Source organism: Capra hircus, chromosome 2, assembly GCF_001704415.2.
Source record: "Capra hircus breed San Clemente chromosome 2, ASM170441v1, whole genome shotgun sequence".
NCBI lineage: Eukaryota > Metazoa > Chordata > Mammalia > Artiodactyla > Bovidae > Capra > Capra hircus.
In genome coordinates, this window is record NC_030809.1 from 19816446 (window position 1) to 19833500 (window position 17055).

Below are 17055 nucleotides of genomic sequence, written 5' to 3' on the forward strand. Positions count from 1 at the left end.
TGCTCCCTCAGTTAGTTTTTTGGCCTGAGGTGACCCAGTCTTTCAAATCAGGAAAGGAGTACATCAAGGCTGCATATTGTCACCCTGCTTATTTAACTTATATGCAAAATACATCATGAGAAACACTGGGCTGGATGAAGCACAAACTGGAATCAAGATTGCCGGGAGAAATATCAATAACCTTAGATATGCAGACAGCACCACTCGTATGGCAGAAAGCAAAGAAGAATGAGCCTCTTGATGAAAGTGAAAGAGTAGAGTAAAAAGTTGGCTTAAAGCTCAACATTCAGAAAACGAAGATCATGGTATCTGGTCCCATCACTTCATGGCAAATAGATAGGCAAACAATGGAAACAGTGAGAGATTTTATTTTGGGGGGCTCCAAAATCACTGCAGATGGTGACTGCAGCCATGAAATTAAAAGACACTCGCTGCTTGAAAGAAAAGTTATGACCAACCTCATTTCAGTTCAGTTCAGTCTCAGTCGTGTCCAACTCTTTGCAACCCCATGAATCACAGCACACCAGGCCTCTCTGTCCATCACCAACTCCCGGAGTTCACTCAGATTCACCAACCTAGACAGCATATTAAAAAGCAGAGACATTACTTTGCCAACAAAGGTCCATCTAGTCAAAGCTATGGTTTTTCCAGTAGTCCTGTATGTAAGTGAGAGTTGGACTATAAAGAAAGCTGAGCTCCAAAGAATTGATGCTTTTGAACTGTGGTGTTGGAGAAGACTCTTGAGAGTCCTTTGGACAGCAAGGAGATCCAACCATTCCATCTTAAAGGAAATCAGTCCTGAATATTCATTGGAAGGACTGATGTTGAAGCTGAAACTCCAATACTTTGGCCACCTAATGCAAAGAACTGACTCATTGGAAAAGACCCTGATGCTGGGAAAGATTGAAGGTGAGAGAAGGGGACAACAGAGGATGAGATGGTTGGATGGCATCACCGACCCAATGGACATGAGTTTGAGTAAACTCTGGGAGTTGATGATGGACAAGGAGGCCTGGTGTGCTGCAGTCCATGGAGTTGCAAAGAGTTGGACACGACTGAATCACTGAGCTGAACTGAACTGAACTGACCCAGTCTTGGAGTCTATGAGTCTATGCTAGGATTACTGGCATCTCCAAAAGATCTTACACCAGCACGCCTCTCAGGACTACTGCTGCCAGTGCTCCTGTACCGGCAGCAGGCCACTGCCAACCACAGCTCTGCAGGAGACCCTTAAACACTCACAGGCAGGTCTAGCTCAGTCTCCTGTGTGGTCACTGGTCCTTTTCCCTGGGTCCTGGTACACACAAGGTTTTGTTTGTGCCCCCCAAGAGTCTCTGTTTCCCTTGGAGACAGAGAAAACTGGGAAATGGAAATCATCAGTGTTCATTACGATCCCAATGAAATGCAATGCCAAAGAATCTTCAAATTACCATACAACTGTGCTCATTTCACATGCTAGTGAGGTAATGCTCAAAATCCTTCAAGATAGGCTTCAACAGTGCATGAACCAAAAACTTCCAGATGTAGAAACTGAGTTTAGAAAAGGCAGAGGAACCAGAGAGCAAATTGCCAGCATCCGTTTCTGCTGCTGCTGCTGCTATGTCACTTCTGTCGTGTCCATCTCTGTGCGACCCCATAGATGGCAGCCCACCAGGCTCCTCCGTCCCTGGGATTTTCCAGGCAAGAACACTGGAGTGGGTTGCCATTTCCTTCTCCAATGCATGGAAGTGGAAAGTGAAAGTCACAGAAAAAAAAAAAAAAAAACCATGAGAATTCCAGAAAAACATCTACTTCTGCTTCACTGACTACGCTAAAGCTTTTGACTGTATGGATCACAACATACTGTGGAAAATTCTTCCTGAGATGGAAATACCAGACTACCTTACCTGTTTGCTGAAAAACCTGTATGCAGGACAAGAAGCAACAGTTAGAGACTTACATGGAAAAACTGACTATTTCAAAAATGGGAAGGGAGTCTGCAAGGGAGTCTGTATGTTGTCACCTTGTTTATTTAACTTTTATGCAGCGTACATCATGGAAAATGCCATGCTGGATGAATCACAGGCTGGAATCAAGATTGCCGGGAGAAATATCTACAACCACAGATATGCAGATGATACCACTCTAATGGCAGGAAGCAAAGAGGAACTAAAGAGCCTCTTGATGAAGGTGACAGAGGAGAGTGAAAAGGCTGGCTTGAAACTCAGCATTCAAAAAACTAAGATCATGGCTTCTGGTCCAATCACTTAATGGCAAATAGATGGGGGAAAAGTGGAAACAGTAACAGATTTTATTTTCTTGAGCTCCAAAATTACTGCAGATGGTGACTGCAGCCACGAAATTGAAAGACACTTGCTCCCTGGAAGAAAAGCTGTGACAAACCTAGACAACATATTAAAAAGCAGAGACATCATTTTACTGACAAAGGTCTATATAGTCAAATCTATGGTTTTTCCAGGAGTCATATGTGGATGTGAGAATGGACCGTAAAGAACGTTGCTCACCAAAGAATTGATGCTTTCAAATTGTGGTGTTGGAGAAGATTCTCGAGTGTCCCATGGATGGCATGGAGATCCAACCAGTCAATTCTAAGGGAAACCAACTCTGAATATTCACTGGAAGGACCGATGCTGAAGCTCCAATACTTTGACCAACTGATGCGAAGAGCTGACTCATTGAAAAAGATCCTTATACTGGGAAAGATTGAGGGCAGGAGGAAAAGAGGGTGAAAGAGGATCAGTAGGTTGGATGGCATCACCGACTCAATGGACATGAGTTTGAGCAAACTCCAGGAGACAGAGAAGGACAGGGAAGCCCAGTGTGCTGCAGTCCATGGGGTCACAAAGAGTCAGGCACCACTGAGAAACTGAACAACAACAACATGAGCTTAGGGGATACAATTCAGTCCACAGCAATCATTGCTGCCCCACCTTGCCTATTCTGTAATTGCAGACCTCATAGATATTTGCTGGGTTTTGTATTTGCCCACAATATGCTACCCTGTCATTGTTTCAGTTCTTCTTGCTTGTCCCAGGAGCCCTGATGTAACTTTAATTCTCCCCATAAACCATTAACTGTGCAGGTGGCTGCACCAAGTTCCTTCTTGAAAACCTTCACTGGCCAACAGCACTGCTGCGTGTCAGAGCTCCACCAGCTGCAGCTGCATGCTTTAAGCAGGTCATTTAACTTCTCTGTGCAGAGGGCATTGTAATAGTGCTTCTTTCAAAACAGGTGCATTGTTAGAAAAGTGCCTGGATTTTAAGGGCAATGTGTGTGCTGCTCATTGCTGTCATTGTAAACGACAGACTTAGTGTCTTTTCAGTGCTTATTTCTAACCATTTATATTGATATGCTCTGTACTTAGGTCAAATGCATGGCTTGCTAATTTCCATATGTGCTTTGAATTTTTCCATCCCTCACTTGTTTGCCCTCCTTCTAGAATGTCTGTCTCCAACCATCTCCATTTGTCACAATCTTACTAATTCTGTAAAACAGCTCAAAATGCCATCTCTTTCTTGAAGTCACTCTACTCGCTGCACCCTTTTCTCACCCTACAATGAGGAGTCCCTCCTGCCGTGATACATGACATCATGGTCTCCTGGTATGTTCATTGTTATTCTGTCTTGTGTTCATGGTTATTTGTGTATGGCTGGATTGTAGAGTAAATAAAAGTGTAAACCACACCAGGGCATAATTATTCGTGTATCCTTGACAGCCCCAAGCCATGGGAAACTATAATGAATACCACTTTAATAAGAATATCTCTAAGGATAAAACAAGAGCAAATGTTCAGAATTCATTTTTGTATTTTATTAAGATATTTTTAGGACATCATCTATTAAAAAAACTCTTTGGCCACAGGAAGGATAGATATTTATGGTAAAAATAAGAAAACAAGGCAAAGACAGAAAAGAATTTCACAAAAAAAAGTGAGAATCATTACCTCATTTTGCTGAGCTTAGTAAGAAAAATGTCCTCCATCATTTTTCTTGGATGACTTTGAATAAAATACCCATGTGTGACTATATTAAAAAATGGAAAAAGATACTTAAAGTCAGAGCATGAGAACCAGAGGAAAGTACCATAAAGCCCAGGTGCCAAAGAGAGAGCACAGTACAGATGGATGGATGGAGAGAAGTCTCAGCAGTGGGAACAAGCAGATGCCCAGCAGCACCTGCAGACCAGCTCACCTAGTGGCAGCATTGTTTCTGGCAGCTGCACTTCTGCTGGCAGCAGCAGCTCTTCTGCTGGCAACAGCCCTTCCCACACGAGTGGCAGCTGCAGGTGCGGCGGTGGCAGCAGACCACGGGGACGCTGCAGCAGCCCCCACAGCAGCCACAGCAGCAGGGGCAGCAGCTGCTGCAACAGCCCACCCGGTAGCACCTGCAGCTGTTGCAGCTGCCACAGCTGCCACTGCAGCCGCCACAGCTGCCACTGCAGCCACCACCGCAGCCACCACCGCAGCCGCCACCACAGCCACCACCGCAGCCGCCACAACTTCCACAACCACAGCAGCCCATGGTGTCAGTAGAGAGGACTCAGGAGAGGTGAGGAGGGAGTCTCAGGATGTGAGGGAGGTTGGATGTCACCTTCTTCTAGGGGGACCCTTATATATCTTCAGGAGCTGAGCCAAGAATATACAGTTTGTGCCTTGTTGTTCACCCCACTTCCTATAAGAGACCTCACGAGACTCTCACATCCTTCCTTGTTGAGATTACGTCCAGTTAATATTGCTCTTTTAAACCATTAGCTGTCTCTTAAAGCTATATTTAGATTAGAACACACTTGGAACAGCTTTGTGCTCCTAAGAACTTACACGTGTATATATGGTTTGTGCCAGGGACTAGAACAGTGCCTGACCCATTGTACATACTCAACAGCCAGCTGTTGTATTAAATAAATGCCTGAAATATTGAAGAACTATCCTCATTTTTTATAACTGTGACAGTTTGCATCTGGAGTCAGGTAAAAGTCGCATTTTTTAACATATGCTTCTTAGTCATCGCAGGTTAGGAAAAAAGATTGTTTTTCTCTCTACTGAGATTCACTGCTTATCCACTAAGTTACAAAAACCTCTTGGAAGAATAAGTGAAAAACCAGACCCCAAACAGAAAGAGCATCCTTAACATCTCACCTTAAAACACGTGTATGGCTTCCGGTTCAAGATAGCATAGTAGAAGGACACGCACTCCTCTCCTCCAAGAACACAAAAATTGCAACTAGCTGTTGAACAACCATCAACAGGAGGACACTGGAACCCAACAAATAAAAACAACCCATGTCCAAAGACAAAGAAGGAGCTGCAATGAGACAGTAGGAGGGGCACAATCACGATCAAATCGAATCCCATATCCTCCATGTGAATGACCCACCAACTGGAGAACAATAATACCAAAGGAGTTCTCGCACTGCTCTGATAGTTCCTAATCTTACATCAGGCTTTCCAGCCTGGGGATCTGACAAAGGGACTGGGAATCCCCAGGGAATCTGATCTTAAAGCCAGTGGGATTTGATTATAGAACTTCCAGAGGACAGGGGGAAATAGAGACTCCAGTCTTAGAGGGCACAAACAACATTTTGCATGCACCACGACCCAGAGGAAAGGAACAGTTAACCCACGGGAGACTGAACCCAAACTACCTGCTAGTGTTGGAGGGCCTCCTGTGGAGGCATGGGTCAGCAGAGGTTACCACAGGGACGGGGGCACAGGCATCATCAGGCCAGGAAGGTCCTCCTTGCTGTAAACCCTCTTGTGGGGTCACCATTAACTCTACCATAGAGCCATAGACCCCAGTGCTGGGTCACCTCAGGCCAAACAGCTACCAGGGAGGAAGTGGAACCCCGCTCATCAGCAGATAATTAGATTAAAACTTTACTGAGCAAGGCCCTGCCCACCAGAACAAGACCCAGTTTTTCCCATCACCAGTCTCTCCCATCAACAAGCTTACACAAGCTTCTTAGCCCCATCCATCAGAGAGCAGACAGAAGAAGAAGCATAGTCTCAGAGCGGCTAAAACAAAAACTATATTACAGAAAGTTAATCATGATGAAAAAGCAGAATGTTATGTCCTAAATAAGATAAAACGCCAGAAAAACAGCTAAATGAAGTGGAGATAAGCAACCTTCCAGAAAAAGAATTCACAGTAATATAGTGAACATGATTCTGGATCTCAGAAAAAGAAAGCAGGCAAAGATCGAGAAGATGCAAGAAATGTCTACCAAGACCTAGAAGAGCTAAATAAAGGACCAACAGACAGCGATGAATAATACACTAGAAGGGATGGGTAGCAGAGTAACTGAGGCAGAATGGATGAATGACCTGAAGGACAGGACGGCGTAAACCACAGCCCCAGAACAGGATACAGAAAAAGAATGAGAAGAAATGCAGACTGCCTAAGAGACCCCTGGGGCAACATTAAAAGCACCAACATTCACATTATAGGAGTGCCAGGAGGAGAAGAGAGAGAGAGAGAGGACCTGAGAAAATATTTGAAGAGATAATAGCTGAAAACTTCCTGAGCATGGGAAAGGAAATAGTCAACCAAGTCCAGGAAGCACAGAGAATCCAAGGAAAGATAAACCCAAGGATGAACACACCAAGACACATAGTAACCAAACTGGCAAAAATTAAAGACAGAGATAAAATATTAAAAGCAACAAGGGAAAAACAACAACATACAAAGAAACTCTCATCAGGCTATCAGCTGATTTCTCAACAGAAATTCTACAAGCCAGAAGGGAATAGCATGATATATTTAAAGTGATGAAAGGGAAGAACCTACAACCAAGAATACTCTATCCAGCAAGACTTCTTCAGATCTGAAGGAGAAATGAAAAGCTCTCCAGTCAAGCAAAAGTTAAGAGAATTCAGCACCACCAAACCAGCTTTACAATAAATGCTAAAGGGAACTTCTCTAGGCAGGAAACAAGAGAAGGAAAAGACAGAAATAAAACCAAAAAAATACAGAAAATGAATCCCAAACCATTAAGAAAACAGTAATAGGATCATATATAACAATAATTAGCTTAAATGTAAATGGATTAAATTCACCAACCAAAAGATGTAGACTGGCTGGGTGGATGAAAACATATGCACATATGTACTTCCACTTATCACATCACTCTTCTTGACATCCCCCCACCAAACTGTATGTAATTATTTTATATTGTTAAGTTAATCATGTTCCCATTATGGCTTGTAATTGTAATTATCTTTTTTTTGGAGGGGGGTCTGGCTATTGACTGTGAAAACTGATAAAACATCTTTTACTATTGTGATTATGTTAAAAAAAAAAAAAAGCACAGCTATGCTTTCTCTGGGTCCCTGAGGTCCTTATTTTATAAAAATTGACTGTTCATTAAAGATTACCCTGCCCCCACCAAAAAAAAAAGAACTTGTGTGATGTCAGATGCTAAAACTATAATTTTGTGTAGCCCATACACAACATCTGCTAGGAGGAAGTTCCTCCTTGTCATTTGTCTGTTAAATAATTGGGTAAACAAAAATAAGAAAGATTTCATCCCATGGCTGGCCTTTTCCCATGCCTCTCTGGGTTTGAGACCCAGGGCCAGCCCATCTGTTCAGTCCGAAAATGGCCCAGCAGAATGTTTATCTGAAGTGACTGGTCTCCATCCAGCTGGCTTTGTGGGTGTAGTTTCCTTCTTTTGCCACAAGTAGCTTGCAGGTATAAACAGTAGTCCCCCTTGCTTGACTGTCTTGAGAATTGGGGCCTGCCCAACTAGTCCAAAGAGCTCACTGCCAGTCTTTCTTGGGACTTACACTGCAGCTTCTGCATCAGAGACACCTGGGCTTGGGCAGGTCCATGCTTCTCCCAGGACGTTGGTGTCCCTGGATTGACAACTGGCATCTCTTTGTTAAGTTTACCTTTTGAAAGCTAAAGAAGGAAATCTTAATATGCCCTCCTTTGATTTACTTCTCACCATTGAGCAGTCTCTTCCAGCTCCCCATTTCTGTTGCCCAGTGTCCTGGAAAAACTCGGGGGCACTCGTGGGAGCTCTTCAACTCTTCACTCACGTGAGCTCTAGGATGGTCATGTCTGACACACAGGCCACATTCTGAAGCCCCTGAGGCTGCTTTTCCCTGCACCTTGCCCATCACTTTTCCATCTCCGAACTAAAGATCTGACACATGACTACTTCATTCCCAACAGAAAACTCAAAGTTATGAGGCTGCTATGCTAAAAATAGCAAGTTATCACGGCACGGGTACTCAAGAAGGAAGTAAACAAAGTCTTGTGAGACTCTTCCAGGGAAAGTGGGCCAAAAAACAGGAAAAGGGGTCGGTATATAAGGGTCTCCCCCAGCAGAAGGCGGCATCCAACCTCCCACATCCCCTGAGTCTCCCTCCTCACCTCTCCTGAGTCCTCTCTACTGACACCATGGGCTGCTGTGGTTGTGGAAGTTGTGGTGGCTGCGGTGGTGGCTGCAGCAGTGGCTGTGGTGGTGGCTGTGGCGGTGGCTGTGGTGGTGGCTGCAGCAGCTGCAACAGCTGCAGGTGCTACCGGGTGGGCTGCTGCAGCAGCTGCTGCCCCTGCTGCTGCGGCTGCTGTGGGGGCTGCTGCAGCGTCCCTGTGGTCTGCTGCCACCGCCGCACCTGCAGCTGCCACTCGTGTGGCTGCGGTGGTGGGAAGGGCTGTTGCCAGCAGAAGAGCTGCTGCTGCCAGCAGAAGTGCAGCTGCCAGAAGCAATGCTGCCACTAGGTGAGCTGCTCTGCAGGTGCTGCTGGGCGTCTGCTTGCTCCCACCGCGCAGGCAGCGGGAGCACTGCCTCCATCCATCTGTCTGCTCTGCACTGTCTCTCTGCCACTTGAGCTTCCTAGGAATTTTCTCTTTGGTTGTGTATATCATACTTTGAGGCTTCAGTGACTCTTCATTTCTTGAGAGTGATGGCAGGACATCTTATACAATGACATCCAGTGGGAAAAGATGGAGCTGCTTGTTCATCCTTAGCGTAGCACTTGGCAGGTGCTGACGGTATGGTAGTTGTAGAGACCAACCTCTCTCAATTCAATCTTGTCTGCTTCTCCGAGATCTGTTACCCTGCTGTGCAGGATTTAGACTCTGTGTTGGGACTTCGTTTTAGTATCTTCTCTTTTTGCTTTGAGCAGTTCAAGTCTTCATACCTTTAAAGTGTTTAAAGCCATGGGAATAATTAAATTCAAAGCTGTGAGCACCTCTAAGCACATAGCAGCCCATAGCCCTGATCTCAGACTAGTAGGACTGAGATCCTCAATATTTTGACCTGTACCAGGTGTTCATTGTTTCTGTCCACCAAGTTTTGCCTTTGCCATCTCTAAGCACAACGGATTCCTGATTTTGCAACGCCTGCTTTATACTTCTAATTATTACGCTGCCATCTTCTATATGTCAAATAAAATAAACTAAATCATCCTCAAAATATTGACTCATAAGATCTTCTTACTTGGTAGTAACCTCTGAGGAAAGATGGAGGGATAATGTTGAATAATGAGGAAAGGGACCTCCCTTGCTTGCTTGAATTGATTGTGAGCACAAACTGCTTTAATGGAAGATCTACATTAATAAATTTTAAAATTCTAAATGTTTTGCCTGTTTCTCATCTATTTTGTGACCTGATTCCTTTTTCAAGTATATCTTAAGTGAACTGACAGTAATAGCCAAGAACACACAAAGCTGGACAAAGTTTACCTCGGCTATCAGAATTTCTGCCGTTGTGATCCATGCATATTTCCTTCTCAGGACAAACACCTTCAAGAAGTATGGATTTCACATGCAATTTAAATTTGATTTGTTAAGAGTGTCTTTTTGACAAGTGGGTTTCCTCAATTAAATTTAAAATCCTTGTTTAGTCACAAAAGATTAATTTCCACAGATTTTTAGCCAACTGTCTGTCTGATTACAATCTAAATATCCTCTATAACAGAACACAATACTGCTTCTCAGTTTAGAACTATATTTTCACATTTACTGTGAGCAAATCCGGTTTTGGAATTATGAAGCTTTTAGGTGAACTCTGCATCTCTTTTGAAAAAATGAATTTTCCAAAGAAGCTCACACTCATCCAGCCACCATCAGGGCCATCATCACCATCCCAACCACAATCGCCAGCCTCAACCACCATCAGTTTGCTTTAAAAAAGAATGAATCGGAAGAGTAGCATTGAAACACACACATTATCATATGCAAAACAGACAACCAGTGGGGATTTACTGTCTATCTCAGGAAGATCAAAAACAGGGCTCTGTGACAGCCTAGAGGGATGGGATGGCGCAGAAGGTGGGAGGCAGGTTCGAAAGGGAAGAGACATATGTATTCCTATGGCTGATTCATGTTGATGTATGGTAGAAACTAGCACAATATTGTAAAGCAAGTATCCTCTTAATAAAAATTTAAACAAATAAAAATTAAAAGGAAGACTGAATAGAGAAATTTAAGAGACTAACGTTTCAGTGGTCTTTTAAACAGTGTTTTCAAAGTCCCCATAAGCTACTTCTAAAAATGAGTAACAGATTGGAATGCACACAGAAAAACAGCCACTCCTCTACAAAATCTGTAAGGATGCTGAATAATACTGTTTCTCGAGACAGCACTTAAGCAGTCTGAACCTTCATTTTTTTAAGTACATGTCTTTTAATTCAGAAATTTCATAGCTTGGACAAAGGCATATTTTTTTACAAGGCTATTCATGTTACCAAATCAAACTTGAGTCTGCTACCCACACATAAAGCCAATCTATTGACCCCAGGTGGTGGGGAGGGAAAGTGCAGCATTTACTATAAGGCACCTCACAAGGAGAATGGGTGGCTCATGCTCAGAAACCCCAAACTCACCAAAGGATTTCAGCAAAGGCTTTTAAAAAGCCAAGTAAGGGAGAAGGTCCCAGGGTCTGTGATCAGCTCATGCACCGTGCTCTGGTTGGTTGATGGTGAGGGAACAGGGTGGTGTCACAGGGGTTAATATATCAACCCTTAGGCACCAGGAGGTCTGCAGGACATATGCTCATGATCAAGTAGTTAATTTTTTCCATTTGGTGGAAGTTTCTAAGAAAAACTTAGAAAATATGCGTCAGATATTATTATCTAAGTATTCAGAGAAAAGTGATAGCAGAGGATATAGGTGAGGTGTCTGCCCCAGGAGGGTTCCACTTGGTTGAACTCATGGCATTGAACTTAAAGACTGTTGTTCAGTCACTCAGTTGTGTGTGACTCTTTGGGACCCCGTGGACGGCAACACAGCAGGATTCTCTTTTCTTTATCATCTGCCAGAGTTTATTAAAACTCATGTCCATTGAGTGGGTGATGCTATCCAGCCATCTCATCCTCTGTCACCCCCATCTCCTCTTGCGCTCATACTTTCCCAGCATCAGGGTCTTCTCCAATGAGTCAGCTCTTCGCATCAGGTGGCAAAAGTATTGGAGTTTCAGCATCAGTCCTTCCAGTGAATATTCAGGATTGATTTTCTTTAGGATTGATTGGCTTGATCTCCTTGCTGTCCAAGGGGCTGTCAAGACCCTTATCCAGCATCACACATAACGACTAGGAAAACACTATCTTCCCCTATGTGTATATGTGTGTGTGTTAGTTGCTCAGTTGTGTCCAACTCTTTTGACCCCACAGACTACAGCCTGCCAGGCTTCTCTGTCCATCCATGGAATTCTTCAGACAAGAATACTGGAGTGGGTAGCCACGATACCACCCTTATGGCAGAAAACGAAGAGGAACTGAGGAGCCTCTTGATGAAAGTGAAAAAAGAGAGTGAAAAAGCTGGCTTAAAACTCAACATTCAAAAAACTAAGATCATGGCATCTGGTCCCATCACTTCGTGGCAAATAGATGGGGAAACAATGGAAACAGTGTCAGACTTTATTTCCCTGGGCTCCAAAATCACTGTAGACAGTGACTACAGCCATGAAATTAAAAGATGGTAGCTCCTTGGAAGAAAAGCTATGACCAACCTAGACAGCATATTAAAAAGCAGAGACATTACTTTGCCAACAAAGATCTGTCTAGTCAAGGCTATGGTTTTTTCAGTAGTCATGTATGGATGTGAGAGTTGGACTATAAAGAAAGCTGCTGCTGCTACTGCTGCTGATAAATCACTTCAGCTGTGTACAACTCTGTGCGACCCCATAGACGGCAGCCCACCAGGCTCCTCATCCCAAAGAAAGCTGAGCAGTGACTAATTGATGCTTTTGAACTGTGGTCTTGGAGAAGACTCTTGAGAGTCCCTTGGACAGCAAGGAGATCAAACCAATCAATCCTAAAGGAAATCAGTCCTGAATATTCATTGGAAGGGTTGATGCTGAAGCTGAAGCTCCAATACTTTGGCCACCTGATGTGAAGAACTGACCCACTGGAAAAGACCCTGGTGCTGGGAAAGGTTGAAGGTGGGAGGAGAAGGGGATGACAGAGGACGAGATGGTTGGATGGCATCACCAACTTGATGGACAGGAGGTTGAGCATGCTCCAGGAGTTGGTGATGGACAGGGAAGCCTGGTGTGCTGCAGTAGATGGGGTCACAAAATGTCTGACATGACTAAGCTGAACTGAACTGAGCCATTCCCTTCCTCAGGGGATCTTCCTAACCCAGGGATAGAACTCATGCCTCCTGCATTGCAGACAGATTCTTTACCATCTGAGCCACCAAGGAAGCCCTGAAATCAGATTCAATTTCTCTCTATAAAACAGAATCCTGCCCAGTTGTCAAAAAAATAAAAGAAATAGATCTCCATGAACTGAGAAAGAATGATTTCAGATCTATTAAGTGTTCATAAAGCAAGCTGCAGTGTACAAGGTCAATTATGTAAACTGAAATTTACCTAAAAAACTATAATATACCATCAAAGAGAAATGTGTTAACAATGAGGGTATACATGAGGTGTTGGCCGAGTAACTGTAGGGGAACAAAGGGGACTATGAAGGTTTGGGGCTTCCCAGGTGACGCTAGTGGTAAAGAACCTGCCGGCCAGTGCGGGAGATGTAAAGAGATGTGGGTTCTATCCCTGGGTTGGAAAGATACCCTCGAGGAGGGCACAGCAATCAATTCCAGTATTCTTGCCTGGAGATTCCTTTGGACAGAGGAGCCTGGCAGACTATAGTCCATAGTGTGGCCAAAGAGTTGGACATGACTCAAATTACTTAGCACCCATGCAGGGAGGTTTCAGGAAGAGGACCTGATATGGCTGGCTCCCTGCGGGCTTTCAATGGTACGCCTGTGATGGCACTGCCACCATTGGAGCTTCCTGTGACATCACAGCTGAGCAATATTAGTGCCCTGGGGGAGCACTGAGCCAGGGGAAAGCGATGCTCTGAGTTCTTCCTCTTTGCTGGCCTTTCTGGATGTCCAACCACAACTTCCTCCTGGGCTGAGGATTCCAGGGAAAACAGAGGCAAAGAAAGCCTGATAGTGGCTCCCTTCCTGCTGTGTTGGATGCAAGTGTCTGATTTTCAATTGACCAAAGACTTCAATGGCTCCAGATTCCTAGTGGGTAAAATAATTTGGGGGCAACCCATGGATTCTTATGCACAAAAATCAGCTCAATCTATAGATGTCATTGCCCTTCCTGTGGCCTCAGTGGAAAAGAATTCGCCTGCCAATGCAGGAGACATGGGTTCAATCCNGGAGGACACTGGAACCAACAAATAAAAACACCCATGTCCAAAGACAAAGAAGGAGCTGCAATGAGACAGTAGGAGGGCACATCACGATCAAATCGAATCCCATATCCTCCATGTGAATGACCCACCTGGAGAATAATACCAAAGGAGTTCTCGCACTGCTCTGATAGTTCCTAATCTTACATCAGGCTTTCCAGCCTGGGGATCTGACAAAGGGACTGGGAATCCCCCAGGGAATCTGATCTTAAAGCCAGTGGGATTTGATTATAGAACTTCCAGAGGACAGGGGGAAATAGAGACTCCAGTCTTAGAGGGCACAAACAACATTTTGCATGCACCACGACCCAGAGGAAAGGAAACAGTTAACCCACGGGAGACTGAACCCAAACTACCTGCTAGTGTTGGAGGGCCTCCTGTGGAGGCATGGGTCAGCAGAGGTTACCACAGGGACGGGGGGCACAGGCATCATCAGGCCAGGAAGGTCCTCCTTGCTGTAAACCCTCTTGTGGGGTCACCATTAACTCTACCATAGAGCCATAGACCCCAGTGCTGGGTCACCTCAGGCCAACAACTACCAGGGAGGAAGTGGAACCCGCTCATCAGCAGATAATTAGATTAAAACTTTACTGAGCAAGGCCCTGCCCACCAGAGCAAGACCCAGTTTTCCATCACCAGTCTCTCCCATCAACAAGCTTACACAAGCTTCTTAGCCCATCCATCAGAGAGCAGACAGAAGAAGAACTAGTCTCAGAGCGGCTAAAACAAAAACATATTACAGAAGTTAATCATGATGAAAAAGCAGAATGTTATGTCCTAAAAAGATAAAACCCAGAAAAACAGCTAAATGAAGTGGAGATAAGCAACCTTCCAGAAAAAGAATTCACAGTAATATAGTGAACATGATTCTGGATCTCAGAAAAAGAAAGCAGGCAAGATCGAGAGATGCAAGAAATGTCTACCAAGACCTAGAAGAGCTAAATAAAGGACCAACAGACAGCGATGAATAATACACTAGAAGGGATGGTAGAGAGTAACTGAGGCAGAATGGATGAATGACCTGAAGGACAGGACGGCGTAAACCACAGCCCCAGAACAGGATACAGAAAAAAGAAGAGAGAAATGCAGACTGCCTAAGAGACCCTGGGGCAACATTAAAAGCACCAACATTCACATTATAGGAGTGCCAGGAGGAGAAGAGAGAGAGAGAGAGGACCTGAGAAAATATTTGAAGAGATAATAGCTGAAAACTTCCTGAGCATGGGAAAGGAAATAGCAACCAAGTCAGGAAGCACAGAGAATCCAAGGAAAGATAACCCAAGGATGAACACACCAAGACACATAGTAACCAAACTGGCAAAAATTAAAGACAGAGATAAAATATTAAAGCAACAAGGGAAAAACACAACATCAAAGAAACTCTCGTCAGGCTATCAGCTGATTTCTCAACAGAAATTCTACAAGCCAGAAGGGAATAGCATGATATATTTAAGTGATGAAAGGGAAAACCTACAACCAAGAATACTCTATCCAGCAAGACTCTTCCAGATTGAAAGGAGAAATGAAAAGCTCTCCAGCAAGCAAAAGTTAAGAGAATTCAGCACACCAAACCAGCTTTACAATAAATGCTAAAGGGAACTTCTCTAGGCAGGAACAAGAGAAGGAAAAGACAGAAATAAAACCAAAAAAATACAGAAATGAACCCAACCATTAAGAACAGTAATAGGATCATATATAACAATAATTAGCTTAAATGTAAATGGATTAAATTCACCAACCAAAAGATGTAGACTGGCTGGTGGATGAAAACATATGCACATATTACTTCCACTTATCACATCACTCTTCTTGACATCCCCCACCAAACTGTATGTAATTATTTTATATTGTTAGTTAATCATGTTCCCATTATGGCTTGTAATTGTAATTATCTTTTTTTTGGAGGGGGTCTGGCTATTGACTGTGAAACTGATAAAACATCTTTTACTATTGTGATTATGTTAAAAAAAAAAGCACAGCTATGCTTTCTCTGGTCCCTGAGGTCCTTATTTATAAAAATTGATGTTCATTAAAGATTACCCTGCCCCACCAAAAAAAAAAGAACTTGTGTGATGTCAGATGCTAAAACTATAATTTTGTGTAGCCCATACACACATCTGCTAGGAGGAAGTTCCTCCTTGTCATTTGTCTGTTAAATAATTGGGTAAACAAAAATAAGAAAGATTTCATCCCATGGCTGGCCTTTTCCCATGCTCTCTGGGTTTGAGACCCAGGGCCAGCCCATCTGTTCAGTCCGAAAATGCCCAGGAATGTTTATCTGAAGTGACTGGTCTCCATCCAGCTGGCTCTGTGGGTGTAGTTTCCTTCTTTGCCACAAGTAGCTTGCAGATAAACAGTAGTCCCCTTGCTTGACTGTCTTGAGAATTGGGGCCTGCCCAACTAGTCCAAAGAGCTCACTGCCAGTCTTTCTTGGCGACTTACACTGCAGCTTCTGCATCAGAGACACCTGGGCTTGGGCAGGTCCGTGCTTCTCCCAGGACGTTGGTGTCCCTGGATTGACAACTGCATCTCTTTGTTAAGTTTACCTTTTGAAAGCTAGAGAAGGAAATCTTAATATGCCCTCCTTTGATTTACTTCTCACCATTGAGCCAGTCTCTTCCAGCTCCCCATTTCTGTTGCCCAGCGTCCTGGAAAAACTCTGGGGCACTCGTGGGAGCTCTTCAACTCTTCACTCACGTGAGCTCTAGGATGGTCATGTCTGACACACAGGCCACATTCTGAAGCCCCTGAGGCTGCTTTTCCCTGCACCTTGCCCAGTCACTGTTTCCATTCTCGAACTAAAGATCTGACACCATGACTACTTCATTCCAACAGAAAACTACAAAGTTATGAGGCTGGCTATGCTAAAAATAGCAAGTTATCACGGCACGGTACTCAAGAAGGAAGTAAACAAAGTCTTGTGAGACTCTTCCAGGGAAAGTGGGCCAAAACAACAGGAAAAGGGGTCGGTATATAAGGGTCTCCCCCAGCAGAAGGCAGCATCCAACCTCCCACATCTCCTGAGTCTCCCTCCTCACCTCTCCTGAGTCCTCTCTACTGACACCATGGCTGCTGTGGTTGTGGAAGTTGTGGTGGCTGCGGTGGTGGCTGTGGCGGTGGCTGTGGCGGGTGGCTGCGGTGGTGGCTGTGGTGGTGGCTGCAGCAGCTGCAACAGCTGCAGGTGCTACCGGGTGGGCTGCTGCAGCAGCTGCTGCCCCTGCTGCTGCGGCTGCTGTGGGGGCTGCTGCAGCGTCCCTGTGGTCTGCTGCCACCGCCGCACCTGCAGCTGCCACTCGTGTGGCTGCGGGGTGGGAAGGGCTGTTGCCAGCAGAAGAGCTGCTGCTGCCAGCAGAAGTGCAGCTGCCAGAAGCAATGCTGCCACTAGGTGAGCTGCTCTGCAGGTG

The 17055-nt window shown here is 44.5% G+C and overlaps 1 protein-coding gene across 1 annotated transcript; it reads right to left on the reverse strand.

Annotated features, from left to right (window-relative positions):
• Positions 4187–8867, reverse strand: LOC108638521 (antifreeze protein Maxi-like). The gene is made up of 2 exons (XM_018066408.1): positions 8373–8867; positions 4187–4537 (listed from the first exon to the last, which is right to left on the reverse strand). The coding sequence occupies exons 1-2, from the start codon at positions 8865–8867 to the stop codon at positions 4187–4189; spliced, it is 846 nt and encodes a 281-aa protein (XP_017921897.1).